General features: G+C 43.2%; 8 protein-coding genes across 8 annotated transcripts; 5 read left to right on the top strand and 3 right to left on the bottom strand.

Moving 5' to 3' along the window:
• Window positions 1-13: 13 nt before the first annotated feature.
• Window positions 14-2,858, top strand: WALSEDRAFT_60437 (hypothetical protein; the record flags this gene model as incomplete). Its single annotated transcript, XM_006958418.1, has 9 exons — window positions 14-71; window positions 115-133; window positions 183-986; window positions 1,032-1,269; window positions 1,314-1,516; window positions 1,564-1,794; window positions 1,842-1,873; window positions 1,920-2,282; window positions 2,328-2,858. 9 exons carry the CDS (start codon window positions 14-16, stop codon window positions 2,825-2,827), a joined length of 2,448 nt encoding a protein of 815 aa, XP_006958480.1. The 3' UTR covers window positions 2,828-2,858.
• Window positions 2,859-2,883: 25 nt separating this feature from the next.
• WALSEDRAFT_38416 (hypothetical protein) lies at window positions 2,884-5,639 on the top strand (the record flags this gene model as incomplete). Its single annotated transcript, XM_006958417.1, has 4 exons — window positions 2,884-2,899; window positions 2,945-3,435; window positions 3,480-5,392; window positions 5,439-5,639. Coding segments are annotated over 4 exons (2,603 nt in total), but the record flags the coding sequence as incomplete, so codon positions are not given.
• Window positions 5,640-5,755: 116 nt separating this feature from the next.
• WALSEDRAFT_38414 (hypothetical protein) lies at window positions 5,756-7,818 on the top strand. Its single transcript, XM_006958416.1, has 2 exons — window positions 5,756-6,225; window positions 6,270-7,818. Exons 1-2 carry the CDS (start codon window positions 6,002-6,004, stop codon window positions 6,847-6,849), a joined length of 804 nt encoding a protein of 267 aa, XP_006958478.1. The 5' UTR covers window positions 5,756-6,001; the 3' UTR covers window positions 6,850-7,818.
• WALSEDRAFT_69019 (hypothetical protein) lies at window positions 6,270-7,824 on the bottom strand. The gene is made up of 2 exons (XM_006958415.1): window positions 7,715-7,824; window positions 6,270-7,668 (listed from the first exon to the last, which is right to left on the bottom strand). The coding sequence occupies exons 1-2, from the start codon at window positions 7,818-7,820 to the stop codon at window positions 6,899-6,901; spliced, it is 876 nt and encodes a 291-aa protein (XP_006958477.1). The 5' UTR covers window positions 7,821-7,824; the 3' UTR covers window positions 6,270-6,898.
• Window positions 7,825-7,878: 54 nt separating this feature from the next.
• WALSEDRAFT_38411 (YIF1-domain-containing protein) lies at window positions 7,879-9,015 on the top strand. The gene is made up of 2 exons (XM_006958414.1): window positions 7,879-8,785; window positions 8,829-9,015. Exons 1-2 carry the CDS (start codon window positions 7,889-7,891, stop codon window positions 8,985-8,987), a joined length of 1,056 nt encoding a protein of 351 aa, XP_006958476.1. The 5' UTR covers window positions 7,879-7,888; the 3' UTR covers window positions 8,988-9,015.
• WALSEDRAFT_69017 (hypothetical protein) lies at window positions 8,973-10,127 on the bottom strand. Its single transcript, XM_006958413.1, has 4 exons — window positions 9,672-10,127; window positions 9,523-9,625; window positions 9,232-9,476; window positions 8,973-9,187 (listed from the first exon to the last, which is right to left on the bottom strand). The coding sequence occupies exons 1-4, from the start codon at window positions 9,695-9,697 to the stop codon at window positions 9,016-9,018; spliced, it is 546 nt and encodes a 181-aa protein (XP_006958475.1). The 5' UTR covers window positions 9,698-10,127; the 3' UTR covers window positions 8,973-9,015.
• On the bottom strand, window positions 8,973-11,730 carry WALSEDRAFT_32641 (hypothetical protein). The gene is made up of 3 exons (XM_006958412.1): window positions 10,117-11,730; window positions 9,232-10,070; window positions 8,973-9,187 (listed from the first exon to the last, which is right to left on the bottom strand). Exons 1-2 carry the CDS (start codon window positions 11,540-11,542, stop codon window positions 9,775-9,777), a joined length of 1,722 nt encoding a protein of 573 aa, XP_006958474.1. The 5' UTR covers window positions 11,543-11,730; the 3' UTR covers window positions 8,973-9,187; window positions 9,232-9,774.
• Window positions 11,731-11,809: 79 nt separating this feature from the next.
• WALSEDRAFT_38405 (hypothetical protein) lies at window positions 11,810-12,545 on the top strand (the record flags this gene model as incomplete). The annotated part of the gene is made up of 1 exon (XM_006958411.1): window positions 11,810-12,545. One exon carries the CDS (start codon window positions 11,810-11,812, stop codon window positions 12,491-12,493), a length of 684 nt encoding a protein of 227 aa, XP_006958473.1. The 3' UTR covers window positions 12,494-12,545.
• Between the last annotated feature and the right edge of the window lie 648 nt (window positions 12,546-13,193).

Here is a 13,193-nt window from a genome sequence, read left to right as displayed (position 1 = left end):
TCATCATCTCCGCATGTCATCAAAATCTAAGAAGGAGGACTCGATAAAGAAGCCAGTCACTAGAGTCGCTAGTGCGTTATCCTTTCCCTCTGTTGCCTTTCTAACTTTCCCTAGGAGCTTGCGATAGCTGCAGGTAGCTACTTTCTTACTTTTCTCTGTCTATTGCCTAACATTATCCTCAGGAAACAGAAAATGCGCTGCCAGGGCGCTGAAGCTCCACCTTGTTTGCGTTGTAAAACAGCAAACATCCCCTGTACCTTTGAAAAGCCGGCGAGGGAGTCGCAGGCTATCGGAGAAGCTGGACTTGAACGGATACGCTCTCTGGAAGTACAGGTATCCTCTATGAGTGCTAATTTGTATGAGTTGGTCAATCTTTTCCGAACATCAAACAAGGCACCAACAGTGGTTTCTCCTTCTGCCTACGGGGGACCCGGTAGTCTATCAAATACGGCGTGGCCATCGAATAGCGACCAATTCTCACAAAAGCGCCCCATTCAACCTCTGAGACACCCTCCACAACCAGGTACTCAAGCTGATCATCAACAGATGAACGTCGCATTACCATCTTCACAACACCACTTACAGCCACCATCTACACTCCCTTCTCCTAGGAACTCGAGCAAACGTCAATACTTTCACTCAACCGTCACCTCAGCTGCGTCATCTGACGACGAGGAGGAGTTACCTTCTTCAGCTCTCGTAGCACCCATAGAAGTCCTCCGTGGATTAGCAGATGCTGCTGCTGAGCGTGCTGCCACGGAAGCTAAGGAGCAGGCAAAGAAGTCAGAACATCCAGCTAAACTACAACAAAGTACGACCAATACAGCCCAGGATAACCCAGTAGATGTTTCAAGGAAGAGGGAGATCGATTCTAACCACACTGGTCGCTACAAGCGCAGAAAAAAGGCTGATCCACCACATGCTTACGCAGATGTGGTCACAAAAGGTATCATTTCTGAGGCGACTGCGAGAGAGCTCTTTAAGACGTGAGCATAGGCAAATATAGACATGCGTATACTAACAAGGTCCAGGTATTTTGAAGAATGCCACAAATTTTTGCCACTTTTTGACCCAGCGTATGACACCTACGAGGAACTTCGCAAAAGATCCCCATTCTGTGTTACTGTTATCTGTATGGTAGCAGCTAGGGTCTGGGATGGTGGCAGTCCTCCTAGCAGAACCTACGTCGATTGCCAAAGAGAAGCGAGAGATATCGCCAAGAATTCGATGTTCTTGCAGATGACTCGCAAAGAGGCTGTCCAGGCTCTTGTAGGTGCTGCGCATTCTCATCAGACTTCCACTTACACTTTCAGCTCCTTTTCTCGGCTTTCCAGGACAATTCTTGGCTCGTAGGAGGCCATGCAGTCAGAGTTGCTTACGAAGTTGGTTTAGATAAAGCCATTCCAAAGCTTGTTAGACGCCAAAATAAGGTACCAAAATCACCACCAGATGAAGATGAACGACAGATCGTAGCTGCTGTTAGGATCTGGCTTTGTCTTTATATTCATGAGCAACAGTAGGTATTTCAATATTTTCGAGACATTCCGCTCATGCCTGTCTAAGACTCAGTTTCGGCACTGGTAGAACGGCTTTCTTGAGAGATGATAGAGGTACACTCAGTCACTCGCGGATACTTCTGAACCACCCACTCGCAACACCAACAGATTTGCGCTTGATTAGTACAATGGAACTTTTACAGATTCGTGAGAAGGTTCACAATGAGCTTCAGCCATTTGATACCAGAGTCGACGGACATACGTTCGCAACTTTGCGGTTAGCTACTGTCGAATTTGAGTAAGTTAGATTGTATATTTTTGGATTCGTTGTTTAACAAGACGCAGCTCATGGTTTAACAATTGGAAGGAACATATTCGTGAGTTTCTGTTTAACACGATTTTAAGTACTCTAACATGAAACAGAAAATAAATTCCCAGACAAACAGTTTTTCATACAAAGTTTATATGTGCAACGCCAATATGCTGAGTTGTTTCATCATGCCGTTGCTTTAAGAGGTATCAGAGGTCCTTCAGATATAGCAAATATGCCAATGGAACAGAGAGCTATAGCACAGAGAGCGATGGGTGCAGCACAACATTGTTTAGATGCTTGTATAAAACCTGGAGAATACGGAAATAACCTGAAGTTTGCAGTGCACTATACCCATGTTTGCGCAGCCTTTGCAGGATCTTTCTTACTCAGACTAGCGAAACTTTTCCCAGAAGATCTGCAACTTGAGAGTATTCTCAATAGGGTTGAAATACTAGCTGATTTGTTATCCAAAAGTGAGTGGTATGTTTTGAAAGTTCTATTTGAGTTAACAAGTTCAGCACCGGCTAGTCGTTATGGACGTAGCTTGAAGTTGATGTTAAACAGAAGTATGCGCCAGGCAACGCCATCGGAGCTAGGAAAGGCAAGCAAGCTACCACCTGTAATGCGTGTACCGATGAGCGCGACGGGCGGCAGTACAACGGGTGAAACAACAAACAACAATGCGCCTATAACAACTGGTATTATGCAGAATCCGGCGGATACCACAATATCAGACAACGTGAACTGGGGAATCCTGGATGTAAAACAAGAGCAGCCCTGGTCGCCTGCATTCCTGAATGGGATTGGAATAGACACCTCTACGTCAACGCCAACGTCGCAATCGACGTTCACCAGTGATGGTATAATGGGACCAGGATTTAGCTTGCCAATGAGCAGCTCTGGAGAATTACCTCTCTGGCTGCAAGAAACTAACCTTGGAGATTTGGGTGTGACGAACACGGGTACAGAAGCATTTTTCTTACCATCAGAGGATTTCAGCAATTTCGCATTAATTTGATTGTTTTGTATAGAATATAGATTTTGTTAGCAGCCTCATATCTTTAACTTGGACGTCGATGAGTAAAGAAGGGTAAGAAATAGAGATAAATTTGAGAGATAAACTAACAATACCAAGTTCATCTACGCTCTTCATATCAAATCTCCCGTTTAGTCTCACGAATGAGTCGCTTTTGACTGCCTTCTCTGATGTCGGTCCAGTGAAATCTGCGTTCGTCGTAGCAGATCATGAGACGAAGGAATCAAAAGGTGTAGGATATGTCACATATGCCATGCGTGAAGATGCCGTAGCAGCGTCTACTGAGATGAACGGCAAGTTGATCACTGGAGAAGGTAACGATAAGAGGAAATGCAGGGTAGAATGGGCTAGACAGAGAGCTACACTCAAAGAGCGTAAAGAGCAAGCAAAGGATAACGAACTCTCAAACGTACTAGGCGAGAAAACGCAAAAACAACGAACAAGAAAAGTTTCGACAGCCAAAGATCCAGACGCGATTCGTACAGTCGTACTGAGTGGACTACCAACAGGAGTAACTCAGAAGGAAATATATAAGAAAGTGCGCAAAATTGGTAATGTCGAGTCTGTAGACTTGAAGGATGATGATATTGGTAGGTTGATATAGTTGCCAACGCTACTTTCTAACTATTAGCAGCACACGTTAAGTTCGAAACCCCAAGCATCGCCAACAAGGCACTTCCTAAACTCCATGCTCACATCTTCAAGGGCAAGACGATATCAGCTGTTTTATTGAAACGCTTAGAAACAGCAGTTAGTGGTAAAGGTAAAGTCAGTCGAAGATCACGTCTTATTGTCCGTAATTTGAATTTCAACATCACGAGGGATGATCTCAAGGCGACATTTATACCGTTTGGTGATATACACTCAATAACTTTACCAACTATCGAGGCGAAGGATGGAAGTTTACATAACAAAGGTTATGGTTTCGTTTGGTACACTTTCTATCACGATGCTCAAAAAGCTATCGATGGTATGAATGGAAAGTCCGTCAAGATAGCTACCTCAGAGGCAGACGTCGCAGCAGCGGGCGGTACGAAGAAACAAAGAAAGAAAATTGCTAAGGATATTGAATCACGCCCTGTAGCTGTTGATTGGGCTTTATCGAAAGATCAATGGGAAAATGAACAAAAGGCCGAAGAAAAGGATGAAAAGGCAGGCGAGAAGGACGATGAGAAGATGGAAGATGCTTCCGATAAATCAGACGAATCTGGCTCTGAAGACGAGGAGGAAGAAGAAGAAAATGAGGACCAAAGTCCAGAGAATTCTGAGATCGACGACGACGAAATAATGGAAGAGTTAGAGAACGAATCCGGTACAGAAGAGAGTGGAGATGAGGATGATGAAGAGGAAGCAAAAGCACCTCCACTCGAAGATGGTCTCACTCTCTTTGTTCGTAACATTCCATTCGAAGCTACCCAAGAAGATCTTTATGACGTTTTCAGAAAATTCGGTAAACTGAGATACGCAAGAGTAACGATGGATTATGAAACTGAACGTTCAAGAGGTAACGGTTTCGTCGCATTCTGGAACATGAAAGATGCCCAGGAGTGCTTGAAGACCGCTGAGATAGTAAGAGCTACGACAGGTACAAACCAACAAGATAGTATGAAACAGAATCCATTCCAGACATCATCTATTTTAACTGCTGATCCAACATCCAAGAGTGCCCAACGCTTGACACTTCAAGGACGTGTCCTTGACGTCATTAAAGCTGTATCTAGAGATGAAGCGGTTGAAAAGAAAGAAGAAGGTGATAAAATCAAACACAAGAAAGATAAACGTAATGTTTACCTTATTAGAGAGGGTGTAATTTTCCCTAATAGCCCAGCTGGTTCCACCTTAAGTGAAGCTGATCAAGAGAGACGTATGAAGTCATTTAATGCAAGACGCAAATTACTCGAAAGCAATCCATCGTTGTATATCTCCAAGACAAGACTCTCAATCCGTCAGATACCATTGTTCGTTACTGATAGAGTACTTAAAAGATTAGCTCTCCATGCTGTTAAGGAATTCGAAGTTGAAGTATCACGTGGAGAGAGAGAAGCGCTCTCTCGAGAGGAACTCGAAGATATGACCGAATCTGAAGGTGTCAAGGATCCAAAGAAAGGATATAAAGGCAGACCAACTGCCGTTGTTCAATCAAAAATCGTCAGGCAAACTGACAGAGTGGACTCGGTAACTGGGCTGGGAAGGTCCAGAGGTTATGGTTTCCTGGAGATGAGCAACCACAAGAATGCCCTGAGAGTTTTGAGATACGCCAACAACAATAATGAAGTGACGAATCTCATGAAGATCTGGTTGGTAGAAGAACTCGAGCAAGCTCAAAAGAGACACACTGAAGCGATAGCAACCGCGAAAGGTGAGAAGAAGGATGAAGAGCGCGCTAAACTGAAGAGTGTACAAGAACGCCTCGAGAAAGCCAAAGGAGATCAATTGAAGGAGTCCCGCGGTACATTGATGGTTGAATTCTCTATTGAGAATGTTCAAGTCATAAAGAGAAGAGCGGAGAAAGCTGAGGCCATCCGCAATAGAGCACTCAAGAGAAAAGTAAGATAATGCCCTATCTATATGACTTATCTGACAACAAAAACAGGCAGCTGAGGAGGATGAAAGCGAGGAAGAAGAAGAAGAAGAAGAAAAGCCACAGAAGAAGTCCAAGAAGGATGGCAAACCGGCCAATAAGAAGGAAGACGAGAATGATACAGAGAAGTCCAAACTTGGAAATGTCATCGGACGTAAGAGAAAGGAACGCAAGAAAAGAAAGGGTGGCGCATGAATGTGAAATATATAGAAAATTAATTTATTCATTATCATTTAGTTCTAAAAATTATTTTGTCTTCTTTTGAGTTATCATCCAATAAAATGCTCAGAATTAGATCGTCATTGAGGCTACAAAACGCTAGTCGGCGACTCTATAGTTTGCAAGCTGAGCCATTCGACCCTTCTCCATTAGCTGGATCAAGTCCTGCTCATGATGGACATCTGATAGTCCACACTAGAGTACCGCCGAAAGAATGGCCAAGCAAAGTGCTTGGAATTTCTAGTAAATACGACGATCTCGCTATCAATAAAGATCTCAAGCAAGCTGGCGTCCTCGTTGGCTTAGCTTTCAATCCAAACGCTGACGATAACCAAGATTGTCAAATATATCCAAGTATGGGAGCTACAGATGGGAGATCAACATCTCAAATAATAGAACAGCTCAATAAGAGTCCAAAGAATGATCATATCCACATATACATTTGTACACACGGCAGTAGAGATTGTCGTTGTGCAGAAGCGGGTGAACCTACGATACAAAAGCTACGCGAAGATGTATTAAAACGCGGTCTAAGTGATAAAGTACACCTCTATGAGATATCACACATCGGTGGCCACAAGTGAGTCATAATGCTTTTTGGTAAACAAAGCTAATAAGTTTCAGATGGGCAGCTAACGCACTTGTTTTCCCAAGTGGTGACTGGTATGGTAATTTACGTCCATGGGATAGCGACAAGTTCCTCACCAACGTCGTAAACGGTGCGATACATTGGCCTCATTGGCGTGGAAGACTGGGTTATGACCCCGCAAAGGCTGTAAAAGCGGCAGAAGCACGTAGTCTAGATTTGGATAACGGCGGTGCAGAAGTGAAAGAAGCAATACATGCTGAAGAGAGTGATATTGTTAAACTTCGTTTTAGGGATGCGGAGGGTGAAACGCACGTCGTAGACGCTCTCCTTGGCGAAACCCTAATGAATGTCGGACGCAGGGAAAGTCTAGGTAACGTCGAGGGTGTCTGTGATGGAAAGCTCGAATGCGCGACCTGTCATATGTACTTCCCAGAGCAAGATAGCGCCGAAGCTGCATCTTTCCTCCCAGAAATTAAAGACGAGGAGGATGACATGCTTCAGTATGCCATTGGCTATGATGAACTTAGATCTCGCCTCGGATGTCAAATAAAAGTCACGCCCGAGCTATCAAACTGGTGCAACAAAGGTGGCGTTATAGATTTGCCAAAATATTAGCAATGTGTATAGATATAGAAACTTATAGATATAGTTATAATAAATAGCGTTAGTCGAATTGTGCACAAACTTGTTCAAGGATGTCCACATCGAAATCTTCCCCACAGCTGTAGTCTGCGCCGTCTGATGACGGTATCTTGTCTTCCTGCTTTGGCTTGATATCCTGCCTATCATCGTCTTCAAGAATTGTTGGTTTCGCCTCGATAGTGTCGGGTGAGTATTCATGTTTCACTTTCGGGAGTGCCATTTCAGGTGATCGTTCGCGTTTCGCAGGTATGCAACTTGCCTTGCCCTCTGCCCTGACCTGTGCTTGCGGTGGGAAGTTGCTATTCTGATGGACTCTCTCGGGTGCTTTGAAATGCTGGTTGGCTGTCTGCGAAGGGATAGTGCGGGTAGCTATCTGTCTGGGTATCCTCGTCGACTGTGACGATAGGGAAGACAGCGTGTTTGTGCTATTCTGTGGCTGTGGTGGTATAGAATCTGTTGTGTAACTCGACTGACACTCCTGTACTGATGAATTTGAACTCCTCTCACGTTTCAGCCTCGCTGATACTTTCTCTATCAAGATATCTAACTCTGTGCTCTGTTTTGATATCTTTTGTCTCTTAGGTTTGGAACTCTCGCACTCTGAATCGTCCCTGTCTGTACCCACGTCGTCGATAGGAGCTGGCTGGGGTATAGCCACATGTGAGCGCGAACTCCGCGTACGCCTGAACTGCTGCGATCTATCGCGGGTGAAACTCCTCGACTTGCGTGACAAGGGTGCAGGTGAAGATTTAGGAGGCGATATCGGTGGTGGTGGTGGTGGGGGTAGCCTAGCTAGTAAATTGTTAATAAGCCGTTGTATATAGAGACATTCACCCACTCATTTGAGTACCAGCGAGCTGATGTAATAAGTTGGACTGGCTGGCCTGCCAGCAAATCTGAATATCGTCGTCGCTACTGCTGCTGTCTTGATTGTAGAACGACATTTTTTATTTTTATTCCTCCAAATGGCCGTCCTGGACGAACGAGTTGTGACTTCTTCCCAAACGTTCAAATGTACGCAACGAGTTCGCAGGTACCACTACAGCACCCAGTACCACAACACGCGTTTAAGCCGCCATTGACGCCGGACAGCCTCGCAAAGGACTCGCGGGGGAGTCTAGACAGCCATCCGGGATACGACAGCGACCCTTACAATCCATCCCACTATCAGAATACAAATGCACAGACAGATAATATATACCAGCAGCAACAGTTTCAGCAGCCTCAGTTCGCTTATCAGCAGCAACAATACCAGCAGCCATTCAATTTGAACGATGGCACGACACAAATGGGAATTCAATTCGGCAAGTCCGCGTTTGCAGCAGGGCACGATTATGTAGATAGAAATCTCGCACGCCATTTACCTCTGCCAATTGTTAAAAGCCTCTTCAACGTCAGTACAGCCTATGTAGGTGCGAAATTGCGTCTGATTTGCTTCCCATGGACACACAAACGCTGGATGCGTACGAGAAATGAGACTTTCGCTCCAGACGGCGCACCAATCACTGCTGGATACCTCTCCCCTAGGCAGGATGTCAACTCACCAGATCTGTACATTCCGTTCATGTCTGTCGTAACTTACATCATTTTAGCAGCAATATATGCAGGTATACATAATAGATTCCATCCGGAGGTGTTAGGTGGTAGAGCCTCGGTTTCGTTTGCCATTGCACTCACTGAACTGGCCCTAATCAAACTCATTTGCTATCTTCTTGGTGTCGAAACAGGCGCTAGTGCAGAAACAGGCTGGTCAGCTGGCGTCAGTGGCAGCGTCGAACTCATGTCATACTGTGGTTACAAATTCGTCAGTGTTCTCCCACCCCTTGCCGTCAAGCTGTTCTTCCCATCCTGGAGATTCGTCTACTACGCCGTGTTCCTCTATTGTCTCGCAGCACAAGGATTCTTTTTGGTGTGTATTTCCTTAGCTATGTGGTTACGCTTACATTTTACAGCTCAGGAGTCTGAAATACGTTCTCCTCCCAGACGCATCATCAGCATCGGCCGCCACGCTAGTCTCTGTCGGCTCCTCAGAACGCCGACGCAGACTCCAGTTTCTGTTCATCATCGCTTGCTTCCAGCTCGTATGGATGGGTGTTCTTGTATGGATCTAGAAATACAATACTGTAAACTTAAGAATAACTACAACTGACGTGCACGCTGTCTCTCTTTCTCTTCCCTCCTCTCTCGTTTGGACATCTTGTGCGAGTTGCGTATGGGTTTGGAAACTTTAGAGCGTTTGTCAAGCTCATGGGTTGCTTCTTTCATGATATTCAGCGGATCTTGTGTATCTTTGAGTTTAGTGTCGCCGTCTCTGTTCGAGATTAGCCTAGATTTTTAAGAATAGTAAAAGCCTACTTGTCATTCCTGAAACGCTTCCTCTGAGGTTCTGCATCTCGGGCGTGGGCTCTGTCGTCCTGACTGTCATACCACCTCGCGGAGGGTCTCTGAAGCTGCATATCTGGGAATTCATCCTTTGCTTTACCCTTTTCGTTCGCTGATTTCTCCAAATCTGACCAGAAGTTTATATGCTCAGATCTGTGTTCTCTATTATCAGGATTAGTTGGTTTATTGCGCAATTTATCTAATCTGTTCTTTGATTCCTGGGTAACTTTAGATCGTTACTTTAGAAGCGATATAGCTACCCACATTGCTATTGTTTATTGATACTTCCAATTCACGTTCAAGGTGGGCTTTCTCTTCGTCTTTACGCACACGCTCGATGTTAGCAGCGTTATACGGGTGGTAAGATCTATTAGTAGTTTAGAGCAGTGGCCTATATACCATAGCCTTCTTACTTATGATGTGCTAACTTCAGCGGCATTGATGATGACACAAGATAAGCCAGTCAAAATAATGCAAAATGCTAAAAACAAAACAATAAACAATTACAAATAACTCTTAGTTATTTTTCTTTTTCGTTATAGACGTATCGAGGAAGGATACGACGGTGTCGAAATCACCCTCTTCTAAAACATTCGTAGGTGGTTTGTTCACCTGTTCTTTTGAGCCTACATCATCAGTCCGTGAATCAGGTTGCGAATCCGTAGATCTTTTCGTTGTAGACCATCCAAACAACATCTCATCAAGCCATTGAAATGGCGATTGACTTTGCTCGACTTTCGGTTGTGAAACGTCGCTCGGAAGGACCTTCATTTTCTCAAAATCTTCCATTTGTTTAGGTCCGTATTCGTCAACTGAGGGTGCCGTTAGTCGTCGCTTTCTTGAAATATCAAGACTCACTTATATCAGCCAATTCGTTACTTAAATCTTGTCTCATAACTTTCACTTTCATTAATTCTTTTTCGTTCCATGGTAATAAACTGACAAATAATGGTCGAAGGGATTTATATACGTCCATACCAACTTCACCGAACTTGAGAGCCGAGATACCCAAATATGGAAGTGAGAGAAGCGCCCAAATTGGAGACCACTTTATGACAAACTCTGAAAGTCCGAGTTCTTCCCCATAGGTTCTAGCGACGTAAGTTGCGAGAATAACGTAAATCGTGTATAACAGTGGAATCAAAGCTAAGCTGACGAGGACTTTCCAGCTACCCACAACATCCCTGGCTTTTATCTTGACAGTTGATGCCGCAAGTGCTTCTTTTGCCTTCTTATGACTGATGATCTTTGCGATAAAGAAGACAGGTATGTGTAATACAGCACCAGGTAATGCAAGTAATCCCCATATTGTTAATAACTCAATACGATAGAGTAGCAATCCTAATGTTTTCCAACTCTTTCTTGTTGCCGCTTCAACTTGATGGTCACGTATACCCAAATCCTGAAGCATCCTGTTGTACTTGAGAATTCGTGTGCGGATTTTCTGGATTTTGGGATCATCTTTATATTGTAAATAACCTGCAATAAGTCTTCTATTCAATTCAACAACTTGACCGAGTGTTAAATGTTGACCTGGTGTTTTGAATAATCTTCTACCAGCTTGGATGACCATTAGAGTTTCATAATCAGGAGCCTGAACAGTGACACTTTTAAGACCGTCGTAGATGATCTCAAGGAGATCCTTACATGCTTCTCTCTTATCTTGACCACCTTGATTGAATAAATTTACTAAGTCTCTCGGTACAGCTCTTGGGGCACCAAACTCGATGACAGCTCTCGATCTAAACTTATGAGCATGGAAATAAGATAATCCTACAGGCACGATTTGAACTTGTAGATCAGGGTTTGCGGCCATTGCTCCTAATGCCATGACAGTAACACCCGCTTTGAGGGGCAACAAATCTGATCTATCGTGTGAACCACCTTCTGGGAAGATACCAATACAACCGCCCGATTTTAGTTTATCATAGACAGATTTATACATTTGCTCTTGGTCAATGAAAGGTAAGACTTTATATTTGATCGCTTGTTGGGGATGTGAATCGCCGACCGATAGTAAAGCATTTACAGCAATATCCTTATTAAGTGGTTTCTTGAGTGACAACTCAGTATCACTAATTACTTCTAGAACTTCAGCTGTAGCCCCTCCAAGGCTGTTTGACAAACTGATAGACATTTTTGGCTCCAATTGAGAGGTGAATTTAGTGTCTAAACCGTAAACTTTTGTATCAGCTTGACCGGATTTCATGTAAATAGTACCAATACCAGGTTTTGCGTCGTCTGCTGCCCTCTTCACAGGTATAGCTTCCATAGCTCTTGCCATTTCACCGATGAAGAACCTGTTCATGGATTTATCAGCCGTTAAAAAGCTTAACTTCCTGTTTGACGCTCTTATTACTTCAGAAGAAAGCAGTAAAGCGTCCAAGAACTGATTATGATGGGGTGCAGCGACGAAGATCACTGGGGTGTTCTTCTTTGGTATATTGTGGACACCCCTAGGTTTTATCTCCCTAAAGAAAATGTAGAGAATAACTCGCCATAGCAAAATAGCTAGGAAATAGAGATCGATCATTCTTTGTTGATGACGACGATGTCTTTGAAAGAGAGGCTTCTGGATGTACGACAGAACATAAATAAAAAATCATCCACCGCTACACTCATAGCGGTTTCTAAATACCAACCAGTTAGTAAGATAAAAGAGTTTTTGAGTTATCACCAGACCGATTTCGGTGAGAATTATATACAAGAGCTAGAACGCAAGAGTAAGGAGTTACAAGGCAGTGACATAAAGTGGCATTTCATAGGTAAACTACAATCTAACAAACTCAAATCATTAGCCGCTATACCGAACTTGAAATCGATTCAAACATTGGAGAAACTTTCACACGCGAAGAAGTTGGATGAGCTGTTAACTAAACAGCTTGATATATTTATACAGATAAACACTTCTAATGAGGACAATAAGGGCGGTTTGGGTAATCATTCGAGCGAGTTAGACGATTTGATAGCATTCCTCAAACAGTCTAAGCATCTCAATTTAATCGGATTAATGACGATAGGTAGTCTTAAAGAATCTACAGCTGATAGTGAGGTCAATAACGACTTCATGAGACTTGTAGACACTCGCAACACACTCAATCAGCGTCATGGTTTGAATTTGAAACTTTCAATGGGTATGTCTGCTGATTACATTCGGGCTTTGGATTATCAATCGGATTTCGTAAGAGTTGGTTCGCTGCTCTTCGGCGAAAGACCACAAAAGCATGAGTTATAGAACTTTTTGTATTTAATTGCATAGAACTAATTAATTTTAGTGATTATTTTTGGATATTGTATGTCTAGGTCTGTTATTTTAAGTGGAAATGTAGTACATCTGATAGTTGACACGATTCATGTCGTGATGATATCAACACACGCCGTATAATCTTTTAATATTCTCACTAGGTTATGATACAACTATTTAAAATCGTGAATATATTCTGTATACTACCGTTTAGTGCAAAAGCTAATGTAATTCTGTTACTTCTTAGAAAGGATGTCTTATTGGTTTGAGTCCTGGACTTCTCCAAAGTTAGGAAGTCAACTGCTTAATGTATACTCTCTATGTGATACTCATTATCTTCTCATCGTTTTTGCCTGAAATTTCATTCGTTTAACTGATTCATCACCCAGTTAGTCAAATTAAACGTAATGTGATGTTGAACTGGTTAAAGACACATAAGATTGGAATAATTACATGGAATCCTACACAAGTTTTCATCCTTTGAATACATAGCCGTCTTTCACATTTGGAAGCCCGGATGGCTCGGTTTTCTAAACATGTGGGTGGGATGTGATAATCTAGTTGACTTCGTGGCATCAAGGGTGGCATACAATTGATACTGATTGGAAGTTCATGTTGAATGTTTTAAATCTGTTCAGAAAACAAAAGCACTCAAAACACCACCTGCAATATAAGTGAATCATTCAGATCT

This window comes from Wallemia mellicola (genome assembly GCF_000263375.1).
Source record: "Wallemia mellicola CBS 633.66 unplaced genomic scaffold WALSEscaffold_10, whole genome shotgun sequence".
NCBI lineage: Eukaryota > Fungi > Basidiomycota > Wallemiomycetes > Wallemiales > Wallemiaceae > Wallemia > Wallemia mellicola.
This window is presented reverse-complemented; position numbering and strand designations above follow the sequence as displayed.